The sequence below is a fragment of the Terrapene carolina genome, unplaced genomic scaffold, assembly GCF_002925995.2.
Source record: "Terrapene carolina triunguis isolate 2854851 unplaced genomic scaffold, T_m_triunguis-2.0 Scaffold38, whole genome shotgun sequence".
Classification (NCBI taxonomy): domain Eukaryota; kingdom Metazoa; phylum Chordata; order Testudines; family Emydidae; genus Terrapene; species Terrapene triunguis.
Genome location: NW_020664389.1, coordinates 12723438 through 12739632, shown reverse-complemented (window position 1 = coordinate 12739632; position 16195 = coordinate 12723438). Strand labels below are relative to the sequence as shown.

Sequence of the window (16195 nt, the reverse complement as noted above, 5' to 3'; positions counted from 1 at the left end):
AACATGTGCAAGCACTCAAAGACTGTAATATGAATGTATGCCAGTTTGATAAATCTCACATTATTTAAAAATGTCCTTTGCATTTAGTTTGGTAGTCCAATTATACACGTGTCTAATTATCACTTTTTGCAGACTGTTTTTCATCCAAAACATATATATATGGAATTCCTGTTCAACTGTTTCAAATTGTGTGAAATCTAGCCTTATAAAGATATGCAGTGTGATTTTGCCACATAGGCTTATTTTTTGTAATGGCTATTTGAAACAAATATAGTTCTCTTTTAACAGGCAGTCCCCAATCATTATGTATATGATTGCTGTGATTACACTGTATTCCAATTCCACTGAGTATATATTTTGAAATTCATGTTTAGTTCATTTGTTTCCAGTACTACAAACCAATCTGTTGTAGAACCTTGCTTGGTGAATTTATTAAACGAACACAAATAACTCTGTTCTGCCATCATGATCAGAGTTTTGTCTTTCAGCTGAATGGTCATGAATGTATCTCATTTATTTATTATAATTTATTGTACCACACTTCTTATTCTGTACATCTTTGAAGATGTTGTGATTGTCTCCACATATATGGCAAATAAATCTCGTCTCTGCCATTTCTTTACCCTTGTATACTACCTTTGTATCTTGGTATGCATTTTTAACTGCACATTTCAATTTTTCTACTGCTTCTTAGCACTTTTGTTTGGGAAGCACAGTTTTTACTAGCCCTGTGAACATCAAGTCAATTTCTCACAGCAATCATTCTTTGACACAGTAGCTGCTCATACGACAAATAATTCAGTCTCCATCCCATCCATCCATTAATTGTTCGGTTCATACGACTGTTTTATTAAGTAGTTATGCAACATAAAGATCAATGGTTTCACCCAGCAGCTACTTTCTCTCAAAGAAAATTGCCTTTCCTAAGTGACATGGTTCACAGTTTTCTTGATTTTTTTAAAAATATTTATTTGTCTATCAGTCTTCAGTGTCCTTCATGGCCCATTGAAATGAAGTATAGATCTCTGGTGCCTCTGGGCCTGCCTCCTATGGTAATTCGCATGATTCTACCCTCTCAAATTTCTCTTCTATACCAATTGCTCTCAGAAAAGTTTGCAAGAGTTGCAATGACTTCTTCCATTTCTCTATCAGGGTTCCTTCCAGAATGAAAAATTAATATGGTTTCATTTTTTCTCTTTTTGTGCAAGATTTAATTTACTTCTGACATTGTATAGTTAGGATACAAGATGCAAGAATTCTGGAAACTGATCAATCTTTATCTCCTGGCCCTACCAACATGAGTTGGGCCAGGATTACCCAAGGTCATATAAACAAAAGTCAGTATCTGCTGAGTAGGGGCTACTCTGTTGGATCCGAGTAAAAAGAAAAAAATAAGCTCAGAATTCAGTTTAATGCTTTACACTTTTCTGAAAGCCAAGAAATTTGTTTTAAAATCAATATCCACAATATTGTCTATTGCATATGTTTGGCATGTGAATTTAAAAAAAATAAACAATTAAAATAGCCATGTATTTGCTGTTTCATGTGATAATTGTAGTCATCCAAAAAGAAAAAAAAATTACTAGTGTACATAAAATGAAGCTAAATGAAGAAGCAACATTAGCAATATCACCATAACCACTTCTTCATTTCATCATATTTCAATGAATCAACTTCATTCTCAATATAGCTAGTTGCAGAGCTAGGGGTCTTAATTTGTGCAAACACCCATACTTCAGCACAAAATAATGCAAACTCCTAGACTTCACTACCATTGCTACAAAATGTTTATTTACTCCCTTAATATTTCCAAGTATTTTTCACCAGGTCCCGATGAAAAAATAAATGGTAGAAGTGGAAGTCATTCTATTAATTTATTATAATGAAAATACATACTGTTACATATTTCATTTACCAAAAAAAAAAGTTTCCCCAAGATATATTTAATAAATCTGTTCTGCTTTACTTCTTATCTTTTAAGCAGTGCACAAATGATGCTCAGTGCCTCAACCGGAGACCCTTAGAGCTAAAAACATTAAAGAGCCTTGTTTCTCAGAAAGTGCTGAGCAACACCCTCTGAAAATCAGGCCCCTTTAAGGGGTCTGAAAGGTGGGCACTCAAATACGGGCACTCAAATGACTAGTCATTTCTGAAATTCTTGGCCAAACTTATTTAGCCCAACACATCTGACCATGTGCCTTAATGAAGAATGAGAACTGTCCAGACTGAGTGTGTTAACAAATGGCTTATTGATACAAAGCTGCATGAGATGTCAGCAACTACTGTGACTATGAAACCAAGCAATCTAACCTATGTGAATAGCTCAAACTAATCAAAGGCCTGTGAACAACTATCCTAAAACTACGAAAAAGACCTAAAAATCACTAAACCAAAGTTCTACTTTACAATGCACACTGAAAACTTCCAACTCTGAACTCTTCATTATTTAAGGTTAACAGCTAAAATTGTCTGGGTTCGGGAAAAATAAAAACAAACCAATTGACCTAAACCCCTGCAATAAAAAGAGGAGCTTTCTATAAACTAAAAATTATAAAACCCACACAATCCAAGGTGGTGGTCTGCTGTGGACACTGGTGCATCTTCACTTTCTGTTGGTGTTATTTTGTGTCTATCTTTCTGTGCTACCTCCCCCCACACACACTATTTTCCACACTGAGTTATGGGTGTAATGAGTGACAATTATACTATTTAACATGCCTACAACAAATCCTAGGAGATGTTTTCATGGGACTACATACTCCAAAGGCATCCATTTTGGAATATAGACATGTTCTGGGCCTACCCTCATCCCACGCAGGCTGATTATGCAAGGCCCCCACTGAGGGGGAGCAAATAGTGAAACAAATGTCAGTTGAAATACCTGTGGGTGTTTCTATAGGTTCACTTGTGGCATTGTGCCTATCTGCATTCTCCACCGCAGAATGCTTCCGGGAGCTGCTGCAAGTGCAGTGCCCACCCATAACCACATTTAATGCAGCAGCATCTTTGAAAACTTTTGGGATCCTCTGGTGATACATAACTCCCTAAGTGCCAAGTACTGTTATATGCGACATAAACAAAGGTCACCTAAGGAAACATCTTCTCCTTCTAAGGATGAATAATCATGAAGTTGAATTTTGTTCACTAATGCGTTACTAAGGCATCAAAGTGCTATTATTTGATAACAGTGTAAGAGAGAATGTACCCAACAATGATTAGCATCAGACATAACTCTTGTCAAAGATTTGGCATGTCAGTTCATGGCAAACTAATTATGATCAGTGTCAACAGAAGTGCACATTTTATTATCAACAGTCATGCCAAATTCCTCCCAAAGTAAAGAGCATATATTTCCTCCAGTTTAGTTTGGCAGACTGAACAAAAACATTGAGGTATGCTAGCCAGATACCAGTCTCTTCCTTTTTAAAATAATCGGAGTGCATCATTTACTAAACTGATGAGATCAAACAAACTCGGCATCAACTAGCCATCATTTGGTTGTACAGTACATGTGGGCTTCCATCTCTTTCAAGATCCCTCTCTACTTAAGCCGTCACCCCCACCAAAATAAGTATAAAATATTAGACTATAAAAAGAAGGCGGAAAGTTAAATGAGGGGTCTGTGTTAAATCATCTTTTTATCAAACATCTCTATCTTTCTATGGCATAGCACTTTCCTTATGCCTCTCTGTTTATTTCCCATCTTTCATCGTTTAACACAGGGGTTCTCAACCTTTTCCTTTCTGAGGCTTCTCAACATGCAATAAAAACCTCTACGGCCCACCTGTGTCATAACACCTGTTTTTCTGCATATAAAAGCCAGGTCCGACGTTAAGAGGTAGGAAGCAGGGCAGTTGCTTGGGCCTCACATCACAGTGTGGGCACCACAAAGCTAAGTTGTCTACAGGCCTCAGCTTCAGACTTGGGTGGTGGGGCCCTGGGCTGCAGTCCCTTGTGGTGGGGCTTTAGCTTTCTGCCCTGGGCCCTAGAGAGTCTAATGCCCGCCATGCTTGGCGGCCCCCCTGAAACCTGCTCGCAGCCCCACAGGGGGCCCTGGACCCCTGGTTGAGAACCACTGCTTTAAGAAACACAGATGAAAATAATTCTTTTAAACCCTCCCACGTATGTTCATTTAAAAAAAAAAAAATCACATTTCTGCCAGTTCTGCATTGTTGTGCTTCTTCGAAAGGCAGCTATATAATTAAGGATACTTGTGTGCATAAAGTGATACAGAGGTTTCTATGGTAATTATTCATTTTAATTGAAAATTTTGTAGGTGAAAAAATCTGTTCATGTGCAGCAAGTAATTTGCATTTGCTTCCTAAGAATTTTAACTTACACATGGTGAGTTGTGAATTCATATTTTCTTGGAATAAATGCTCTTCTACAGCCAAAAGTGAAGCTGTACTAGTAGCTTTAACAAATAGCTGTTACCTGCAGTGGTTCTGTACAACTCTTTGTCCAATGAAAAGTTAGCCAAGTGCTTATTGGTAAAATGAGATTGTTGTCTACTTTCATTTTCACACTCACACTTCAAATTAAGGTAGATTAAGAAGAATTAATGAACAAATGGCTATATGTGGTTTTTAAGCCACAGCTTGGAGGAAGGGTGAGCTGGGAAGTAGCGGTAGGGAAAGGGAAGAAGCAGAATGACTCTGGCCATATCTACATTTGGATTCCCTAGGAAGACAAGGCCTAAGAGCCAGGGACGGCTCCAGCGTTTTTGCCGCCCCAAGTGGCGGGGAAAAAAAAAAAAAAAAAAGCCGCGATCGGCGCCACTTCGGCGGCAGCTCTACAGCCGCTGCTTCATTCTTCGGCAGCAATTCGGCGGCAGGTCCTTCCCTCCAACAGGGACTGAGGGACCCACCACCAAATTGCTGCTGAAGAGCCGGATGTGCCGCCCCTTTCAGTTGGCCGCCCCAAGCACCTGCTTGTTGCGCTGGTGCCTGGAGCCGGCCCGGCTAAGAGCACTGAAGGAGTAGCCACTGCTGTTGGTCTCTCCCTGTCCTGAAACTATGGTGCCAAGTCTAAACTAGGAAAATAGGTTATGTTTTAAAGCATGTGAGTTCACACCTCTTAACTAATATGGATTTCACTAGCTGACAAGTCCTGTTTAAAAACAGGTAAAGTTATGTTTTGTTGTTGTTGTTGTTTTTTTTAAATTAGCTGATCCTGATCATAGAATAATAGAATATCAGGGTTGGAAGAGACCGCAGGAGGTCATCTAGGCCAATCCCCTGCTCAAAACAGGACCAATACCAACTAAATCATCCCAGCCAGGGCTTTGTCAAGCTGGATCTTAAAAACCTCTAAGGATGGAGATTCCACCACCTCCCTAAGTAACCCATTCCAGTGCTTCACCACCCCCCTAGTGAAATAACAGAGTCTGGTGGCACCTTAAAGACTAACAGATTTATTTGGGCATAAGTTTTCGTGGGTAAAAACCTCACTTCTTCAGATGCATAGAGTGAAAGTTACAGATGCAGGCATTATATACTGACACATGGAGAGAAGGGAGTTACTTCGCAAGTCGAGAACCAGTGATGACAGGGCCAATTCAATCAGGGTGGATGTAGTCCACTTCCAATAATAGATGAGGAGGTGTCAATTCCAGGAGAGGAAAAGCTGCTTCTGTAATGAGCCAGCCACTCCCAGTCCCTATTCAAGCCCAGATTAATGGTGTTAAATTTGCAAATGAATTTTAGTTCCGCTGTTTCTCTTTGAAGTCTGTTTCTGAAGTTTTTTTGTTCAATAATAGTGACTTTTAAATCTGTAATAGAATGACCAGGGAGATTGAAGTGTTCACTTACTGGCTTTTGTATGTTACCATTCCTGATGTCTGATTTGTGTCCATTTATTCTTTTGCGGCGGGACTGTCCGGTTTGGCCAATGAACATGGCAGAGGGGCATTGCTGGCACATGATGGCATATATAACATTAGTAGATGTGCAGGTGAATGAGCCCTTGTGGTTGGGTCCTCTGATGGTGTCGCCAGAGTAGATATGGGGACAGAGTTGGCAACGAGGTTTGCTACAGGGATTGGTTCCTGGGTTGGTGTTTCTGTGGTGTGGTGTGTAGTTGCTGGTGAGTATTTGCTTCAGGTTTGGGGGTTGTCTGTAAGTGAGGACTGGCCTGCCTCTCAAGGTCTGTGAGAGTGAGGGATCATTTTCCAGGATAGGTTGTAGATCGTGGATAATGTGATGGAGAGGTTTTAGCTGGGGGCTGTATGTGATGGCCAGTGGTGTTCTGTTATTGTCCTTGTTGGGCCTGTCCTGTAGTAGGTGATTTCTGGGTACACGTCTTGCTCTGTCAATCTGTTTCCTCACTTCCCCAGGTGGGTACTGTAGTTTTAAGAATGCTTGATAACGATCTTGTAGGTGTTTGTCTCTGTCTGAGGGGTTGGAGCAAATTCGGTTGAATCTTAGGGCTTGGCTGTAGACAATGGATCGTGTGATGTGTCTTGGATGGAAGCTGGAGGCATGTAGGTACGTATAGCGGTCAGTAGGTTTCCAGTATAGGGTGGTGTTTATGTGACCATCACTTATTTGCACTGTAGTGTCCAGGAAGTGGATCTCTTGTGTGGACTGGTCCAGGCTGAGGTTGATGGTGGTGTGGAAATTGTTGAAGTCCAGGTGGAATTCTTCAAGGGCCTCCTTTCCGTGGGTCCATATGATGAAGATGTCATCAATGTAGCGCAAGTAGAGGAGGGGCACTAGGGGACGAGAGCTGAGGAAGTGTTGTTCTAAGTCAGCCATAAAAATGTTGGCATACTGTGGGGCCATGCGGGTACCCATAGCAGTGCCACTGACTTGAAGGTATAAGTTGTCCCCAAATCTGAAGTGGTTGTGGGTGAGGACAAAGTCACAAAGCTCAGCCACCAGGCGTGCTGTGGCCTCATCAGGGATACTGTTCCTGACAGCTTTTAGTCCATCCTCATGTGGAATATTGGTGTAAAGTGCTTCTACATCCACGGTGGCCAGGATGGTGTTTTCAGGAAGAACACCAATGCATTGTAGTTTCCTCAGGAAGTCGGTGGTGTCTCGAAGATAGCTGGGAGTGCTGGTAGCGTAGGGTCTGAGGAGAGAGTCCAAATAGCCAGATAATCCTGCTGTAAGAGTGCCAGTGCCTGAGATGATGGGGCATCCAGGGTTTCCGGGTTTATGGATCTTGGGTAGCAGATAGAATACCCCTGGTCGGGGTTCTGGGGGTGTGTCCATGTAGATTTGATCCCGTACTGTAGCTGGGAATTTCTTGAGCAGATGGTGTAGTTTCTTTTGGTATTCCTCAGTGGGATCAGAGGATAGTGGCCTGTAGAATGTGGTCTTGGAGAGTTGTCTGGCAGCCTCTTGTTCATAATCCGACCTGTTCATTATGACTACAGCACCTCCTTTGTCAGCCCCTTTGATAATAATGTCAGAGTTGTTTCTGAGGCTGTGGATGGCATTGCGTTCTGTACGGCTGAGGTTATGGGACAAGTGATGTTGTTTGTCCACAATTTCAGCCTGGGCATGTCTGCGGAAGCACTCTATGTAGAGGTCCAGTCTGTCATTTAGACCGTCAGGAGGAGTCCACGCAGAGTTCTTCTTCTTGTAGTGTTGGTAGGAGGGTTCCTGTGGGTCAGTGCACTGTTCAGTGGTGCGTTGAAAATATTCCTTGAGTCGGAGACGATGAAAGTAGGCTTCCAGATCACCGCAGAAATAGTGTTTCCTAATATCCAACCTAGACCTTCCCCACTGCACCTTGAGACCATTGCTTCTTGTTCTGTCATCTGCCACCACTGAGAACAGCCGAGCTCCATCTTCTTTGGAACCCGCCTTCAGATAGTTGAAAGCGGGTATCAAATCCCCCCTCACTCTTCTCTTCTGCAGACTAAATAACCCCAGTTCCCTCAGCCTCTCCTTGTAAATCATGTGCCCCAGCCCCCTAATCATTTTTGTTGCCCTCCGCTGGACTCTCTCCAATTTGTCCACATCCCTTCTGTAGTGGGGGGACCAAAACTGGACACAGTACTCCAGGTGTGGCCTCACAAGTGCCGAATAGAGGGGAATAATCACTTCTCTCGATCTGCTGGCAATGCTCCTATTAATACAGCCCAATATGTCATTGGCTTTCTTGGCAACAAGGGCACAATGCTGACTCATATCCAGCTTCTCGTCCACTGTAATCCCCATGTCCTTTTCTGCAGAACTGCTGCATAGCCAGTTGGTCCCCAGCCTGTAGTGGTGCATGGGCTTCTTCCTTCCTAAGTGCAGAACTCTGCACTTGTCCTTGTTGAATCTCATCAGATTTCTTTTGGCCCAATCCTCCAATTTGTCTAGGTCACTCTGGACCCTATCACTACCCTTCAACATATCTACCTCTCCCGCTAGCTTAGTGTCATCTGCAAACTTGCTGAGGGATCCCATCATCCAGATCATTAATGTAGATGTTGAACAAAACCAGCCCCAGGACTGACCCCTGGGGCACTCCGCTTGATACCGACTGCCAACTAGACATCGAGCCATTGATCACTACCCATTGGGCCCGACAATCTAGCCAGCTTTCTATCCACTTTATAGTCCATTCATCCAGCCCATACTTCTTTAACTTGCTGGCAAGAATACTGTGGGAGACCGTATCAAAAGCTTTGCTAAAGACAAGATATATCACATCCACCGCTTTCCCCATCATCCTAGCAGTGGATCAGTTTTCCTAATCTAGATGTGTCTTACAGTTTTTAGGGCATAAAGAAGGAAAAGGCTTATTGGACCTTCCACCCTTCCCACCCCCCCCCTTCACTCTTTGCATATCCAGATTGGGTTAATCACACTCTAGTCTCAAATTTGTAACAAATATTTTATCTAATCCAAGCCATGAGACTCTAAAAACAAAAACCTGATATATTCATTCACATACATTAAACAGATTAAAGTAGGTCATTGTTTTTCCTGAAAGAAAAATCTATTCATAATTTTCTATTCCTTTTAATTTTATATAGGCACACCATCAAACATCTCTCAAGCTAAAATATTACTTGTGTAAGTAATTTTATTCATAAATATTCAAATCAGTTGAGTTTAAAGCATCCTTGAACACAAAAACCTTCCTGTGCGTCAACTATATATATATGCAATTGATATTAATGGACAGTATTTGCTTTTACTTTAGGGTAATTTCAGGTGTGGGTTAAGTTTTGATATGTATCTATGACGTGAAAGGAAAATGTGATTAATATCTTTGGTGTTCTGGTTGCAAACAATGAATAGGTTATAATTCATAAATGAGTAAATAATAATGTGACTTTTTTACTGAACTTTCTAACCAAAAATATTGGACAATTTTACCAACACGAGTTATTTACACCTCACAAAACGCATGCAAGGAAGGTATCCATTATTAGTCCTGTTTTTCTGATTGAAAAATGAAGACATCTGTTATGTGACTTGACCAAAGACACAGGAACGTGAGGTACAAGGACAAGTCAAGTTAAAAACAGAATCCCAGTCTCTAATGTTTTTCCATGTTTTGTTTATAGGCATATAACATGTAGGCAGTAGCACCACATCTAAATTATTCTAGAATGAGAGAGACTTGATTAGAGAAGACCAACTTTAATGATATGTTCAGATTTGAAGAGACAACTGTATGAAAACTAATTATCAGCATTTCTTTGAGATCAAACTGGCTGCTTATTCAGTCACAAAGTTTGGAAGTCTCCCAGTGCTTGTCTAAATGACCACTTATTTTGTTGAAAGCTCGTGTGTAAATCTACTCCACACTAGCCTGCCACACACTAACTCTTCAGGTGGACCCAGCTGCCGCGCACTAAACATTTCTCAGTCCGTTTTGACTATCACACTTTGAAATGGGAGTAGATTAAAGCACATTAGGGAACATTTAGTGTGTGTCAGTGGAACCCACATCGTTACTTAGTGAGCAACACAGTAATGTGGGGTAGATTCACCCCAGCTTGCCACAAACTAGGGTGACCAGATGTCCCGATTTTATAGGGACAGTGCCGATTTTGGGGTCTTTTTCTTATATAGGCTCCTATTACACCTCACCTCCTGTCCTGATTTTTCACATTTGCTGTCTGGTCACCTTACCTAAGTGTTCATTTACACAAGCCCTGAATAATAGTACCATTAGGTGAATCCAATAATGTTACCATCTCCTCCCATCCAGTCCCATTGTCTTAACCAAGTAGGTAATGCTTCTTCTCAAATACCTCACTGATTTAGTTCACAAAAATAGACTATATTTACATTAAACATGTCTTTTTTATCATCAGAAATTGTCTTTGGATGAGAGCCTGGCTCTAGGTCCCTCTGTACCACCATCTTGTAGTTCTAGTTTTTGCAAACATTAGGGCCTTCATGAAGAACAGCATCGTGGAGAGGGCATTTCAGACCTCCTCATCCACGGGTAACTTTTCTGCTTCTATTGCATACTGTTTATGTCAGCTTACTCTCCTGCTGCTGTACACACCAGCCATGTATTTGATACTCATCTGGCTCCCATTTATGGTAGTACCTGAGCATCTTCCAAGTATTTAAAAATAGAAATAACAATGGCACTTTCTCTCTTCCTTCCAACCAACAGAAGAAACAGCTTGATTAGTTTGTGGGGGTGTGTGGCGTGATGGTGCATAATTTATTGATGGAAGGTTAAGTCAAGGGCATGTATTATTTTTAATTTAATTCTGAATTTGGAGGGGTCTGTGGTCATTCTGATCTCCTGTGGGAGTGAGCTTCATAGATCCAACTCCTATAAGACTTGTCTGTCTGTCTCCACCTATTCTTTTTCACTGATTTTATGGGTCTCAAACACCAACTGTACCAGGAGGTTTACATAGCTATGAAGGGAGAGAGATGTGTCATGCAGCTAGGGCCAAAACCAGTGGAGAACTCTGAATGTCTGGGCACTGGAATCAATGGATGAAGCAGAGCTACTGCACCTAAGAGTAAGCTCTCTGTGCTTAAATGGACACAAATGAAGTGCCTATAAGAAGAGAGGGCTCTGACTCAGACTTCCGCTTCAACACTGGCCTCAGGATGGACTTAATGCTGTCTCTGAGGGATACCCTTCTAAGCTTTCAGAGCTAGAGTTCCAGCCTAGCAATACAAGACCCAAAAGGGAGAAATCTTTCCTTTAGGCATAAGTGGAAGCACACAGACAGCTGCTGATTAAAGCTGTGAAACCATTATTTGAGTTGGAAGAAGTGGGGAGAGAGTGGCAATGACTTCTGCATGGCATTTTATCCTGCTGCTCACTTCCCCCAGCAGTATAGTCAAAGATGGGATTGTCACATGAACAGGATGCAATGCCTTATAAATGTAAAATAATTGAATATGCCTGCTTTAAGGACCAGGCATACTTCTGGATCATTTTAGCAGTTTTCCTGTGTAACAGATGTACAGTAATTCCTCTGCAAATAAATCTGCACATATTCCTCAGAGTCTAAGGACAGAGTTTAAAGTTCAGTGAAAACTGCAGTTCTTTAAATTTTCTTTAGCCTACTGTGTCTTCTGTAGAGAATATAAATTGCTCACAAATACTTACTATGCAACAAACCACTCAAATGTTACTGCTGCACTTCTTTTAAAATGTCATTAAATGTATAGAAGTTCTAGATATTGGGTTTCGCCTACAAAAGAGCTCAAACCCACTACTTTTACTAATGCAGGTATTCCTTACTTACACAAAATCAGTAGAATTACTCACATGAGTAAGGGTTGCAGGATTGGGTTTTAGGAATATTAACACATGGCAAACCCTTCATTATGTATCTTTAATCCAACATTCAGAACATACTTGAGACTCAAAGGAAATTGCAAATCCAATGATTACACATTAAAAAATAGTTACACAAAGGAAAAAGGAACCATTTCAGTATCTTAATTAGATTCTGTTTTGCCTATTATATTAGTAGCAATGAAACTTATTCAGTTTGAAAATATTTTGATTGCAGGTTCTGTAGATATAATACAACTGCTTTTCAAATCTGCTTTTAATCAAGTACACAGATCCACCCAAAACCTGCTCTTCAAGCTTGACCCCGCAAGATGCTAAGCACCTTTGCCATCATACAGCAAAACACTTAATCAGTGCTTAACTTTAAGCTCCTAAGTACTCCCATTTGCTGGATATGAGCCAGCGTGCTCAGCATCTTGCAGAACCGAGTCCTCACAGAAGGATTAAATATAAACTCGATCAAGCTTCGCTACTGCTGGAGCCAACATCAAGGTTATTGCAGTTCTGAAGCCAAATAGAGATTTTACGAAATTTAGCTCTGTTAATTCTCGAATGTTTTTATGTATGAAATCGAAGGGCATTCCCTTGTTAACATTTTACCGCAAAAGATACATTTCTTGGCTTATTCAGGTCAGATGGATGCATAAATCTTGGCAGCAAACCCTATTAAATAAGCAATATTTGTCTTATGAAAAGGAATAGAAATTGTTCCAATTTTTTTCATCTGGGTAGACCACCACCACAACCTATGGATCATGTAATTAGTAAAACTCAGGCAGTAAATATAAAAGTGAACTAATTGATTAGTTGTTTGGCTGAATAACCATTTGATGGTAACTGTACACTAATTGTTTAAAAACAAAAACAAGCAAACAAAATCCAATAAACTTGAGCCAAATACTATCTATCCTTCCACCACTAACTACCATAGACAAGATATGGTGCTTTCAGGCTACTACATCCCCTCCGCACACAGCCCTCCTTAACCCGCCCTTCGAAATACATCTAAACAAAGATTTCCAGTTCAGTTTGCAATAATCATGAAAAATGTTGTTCTTTTCCTCCAACCTCTTAATGTAGGCAATGAAAATCATGTAAGAAATCAAGATATACATTACAATAATAACTTCAATCAAAGAGAGAGAGTTAGAAACAAACTCTGTATATTTAATCAAAAATTATAAGTTAAGTACTCTTTTGAAAAAAGAACAGGAGTACTTGTGGCACCTTAGAGACTAACAAAACTCTGTACTCGTTAGAGTTTATGCCTAGCAAACAGAAATATTTAATATATAACATAAATACAGTTACATATTAAAACAGTTTTGGAATAAATGAATGATCTGTCTCATTTAAGATATTTATTATCATTAAATATTTCAAAATTATTAAAGAAAATATATTCACCTTTCTTGTCATCGAAGTACAGAGTCTGTTGAGCTGGATTTGACCACTGGAGGGAGGTGTTATCATTTTGATCAACCCTGCAGGTCAAATTTGCTGTTCCCCCTTCAACAACTGTAACATTCTGTGTGAGTGGAAATTGCCCTTGGCTGCCTGAAGGGGATTAAAGAAAACAAAAACAAAAAATCCCGATTACATGAAAGTTATAGAACAGAATTTATTACATTAACTTCTCACAGCCTGCACAGTCTGAATTTGATGTAATAGTCTTACCAAAGGGGGAAAAAAAGATATACCAAAACTATGTTCTCTGTATCAGAGAGATAGCCAGGTTAAATTTAAGAGCTGCAGATTATTTAATATTCATTATCTTCTAGGAAGTATCCTACAATCCTTATCCCTCCCTATTCGGACACACAAACTGAAAACCATGTCCACAGATGCTTCAACGTATTATATATGGTTCTTATTATGAAGAACATGGTTAAATGTACCTAAAAACCTAGACTATTTGTAACATCTGCTAAAAGCAGAAAATATAAAAAAAAACAAAACAAAAAAAAACCCTATGAAACTCTCTTTTGAAATCAACATAGAATTTTTTTTTTAAGCCAGAAAGATAGGGTAGCTTACAATTTTTTTTTTGGAAAATTTTCTTGATGCTTTTGTTTGCCAGTTTTGGCATTTTGTTTAAGAACAAGTGTGGTGTAAGGAAGTATCACCTGAACTTGTTTGGGGATAGACTTGATGTAATAGTCCTTTCACATCTCTATTATGATTTTATCCCAAAATGTTATAGAGCACATTAAGAATTTGCTGAAAAAAAGACAATGTGAAGCTGACCAAAATACCTCTTATACACATTTCCAGTTACATATTTATTATAAAGAGCAATTTTGTGAAATCAGCGCATACTTTGTTATATAATGGACAAAGACGACACAAAGAGGAACTGTAACAAAAACAGGAGTTACAGTTTTTAATGTGTATGTGGGGAAAGCTTACAAGTAAAATATACTACTTGTTCTGCTAGAACCACTGGCATAAAGATTCTTATAATGGAGAAGTACAACACGTAGCTAGGCACTGAAGAGTATGAAAAACCTGAATTGGAAAATATCCTTACAGTCCTAAATGTAACGAATAGACAAGTTCACGCTTATGTCATACTATTATATCAAACATATTAACTGTCAATATACCAGTAGTTATACCAAATACCCACAGATCTGGCATAAAACTTTAAGATAAGTATTATATTTTAGTGGCACTCATAGAACTCTGCTCAAATAAATGAGGGGTTGGGGTTTAGCCTATACAGAAGGCAAAAATGATTAAAAACAAGTGCAATTATGCAACTATGCAAAGAAACCATGAATAAATGATAGATACACACTATTGTTTGACTTGGTTATAGTGACAAGACAGAATCCAGTGCAAGTTTTGATGGCTGTGCAGTAGCTTATGCAAAATAAGTTTGGTTGTGTTACTCCAGTTCCTGCGAGGCAGGCACCCACAAAAAACATTACCGCAGCTGGCAGCCTTGTTGGCAGTTTCGGAAAAAGTGCCCAAAACCTTGAAGACTAACTAGCCTCTCACAACTACAAGTAGACCATCCAGTTCTGGGTTGGAATAAACTGGAGATCACTGAGTAAGCTTTCTGCTGCTGTAGAAAAAACAGAAGCAGCATCCTTCACACTCAATTTACATTAAAATACTTTATTGCCTAAATTTTTGTATTCTGAACAAAATAAATTAGCAGCAGTTGCAGGAAAAGTCATCTCAATAAATAAAATCAAATGAACTCAGCACAGTTTTAATTCCTCTATTAAAACAAAAATGTTTCCTTGGCATGAGACTACAGTAGCTGAAGGAAACATAGGATAAAAGAGTTGTCATCAAAATATCAAATTTGAGCAAACATTATTGGAGCAAAAACTGTACATTGTGTCCGCTATCACTTTTATACACTAAATTATAAAGAGTAACCTGGAAAAAACACACCTTTATATTTAATGGGATGGAATATTTATGGTAAGTAGAATATAGGGAATATTGGAAATATTATAACTAGTTTAACCACTGCAAAAAAACACCAAAATTTTCATAACACCCACTGTATTTGACATTTCTTGAAACATATACATTAAGAATACCCACTGAATGAAAAATCACAATGAAGAAAAAAATAGAAAACTTGTCATTTTTCCATCACTTCTCCCCTTCCCAATCCCAATGTTTCAAGGAACCTCACAGCAATTCTTATTGCTTAAATTCAAGTTTTAAAAATCCAGAAAGGCACACACAGCATACTATTACTTCCACTAAATTACAGTAGGCTTTCCAAACAAATAACCTTCTAGTGCACAAGTTCTGGCTCAGTAGTTGTATAGGCTAAAACATATTTTGCATACACAATAAGTAAGTTTGAACTACTTTAATACCATTAACACAAGTAGCTGGTTCCAGAGAGGACTGCAGTGAAATCCATCAGGCACATTGGAGAAAGAACAGGAAATATAGTTTAAACAAGTGCTCTACAAGCAACTGTTCTACAAAAATTGCTCAAGATCCTAACTACCATAAGAAAGTTTCATATACTGTGTTCATGGAGGGATCAATCCTGCAAGATGTTGAGCGTGCTGGCCCTGATACAGCAAAGCACTTAAACATGTGATTAATTTTAGGCATCTGAACAGTTCCATTAAAGTCAACAGTACTTAAAATTAAGCATGGATTGGGGCCATAGTGCAAAATGCTTACAAAATGCTTTGGGATCACCAGATGTTCTGTACTGTGTACATGCAGAACATTATTTTGATTTGACAGATGTATGTGTTCCCAAATTCTCTCCTCAGATTTCAGTACTTCCTGCTGGTAAGATGGAACACAGAAATACACAAGTTGAAAAACACTGAGATACCAGAATACTTCAGTTTAGCCCAGGGGTCGGCAACGTTTGGCACGCGGCTCGCCAGGGTAAGCACCCTGGCGGGCCGGGCCAGTTTATTTACCTGCTGACGCGGCAAGTTCGGCCGATCGCGGCCCCCACTCACCG

At 39.6% G+C, this 16195-nt stretch overlaps 1 protein-coding gene across 1 annotated transcript in view; it reads right to left on the bottom strand.

Annotated features, from left to right (window-relative positions):
* CADM2 (cell adhesion molecule 2) overlaps positions 1 to 14001 on the bottom strand; it is a 252246-nt gene extending 238245 nt beyond the window's left edge. The window contains exons 1-2 of the mRNA XM_026652673.1: positions 13989 to 14001; positions 13141 to 13290 (exon numbers count right to left, since the gene is read on the bottom strand). Coding sequence (XP_026508458.1) covers positions 13141 to 13290; positions 13989 to 14001 — 163 coding nt within the window. The remainder of the gene's footprint in view (positions 1 to 13140; positions 13291 to 13988) is intronic.
* Positions 14002 to 16195: the final 2194 nt, after the last annotated feature.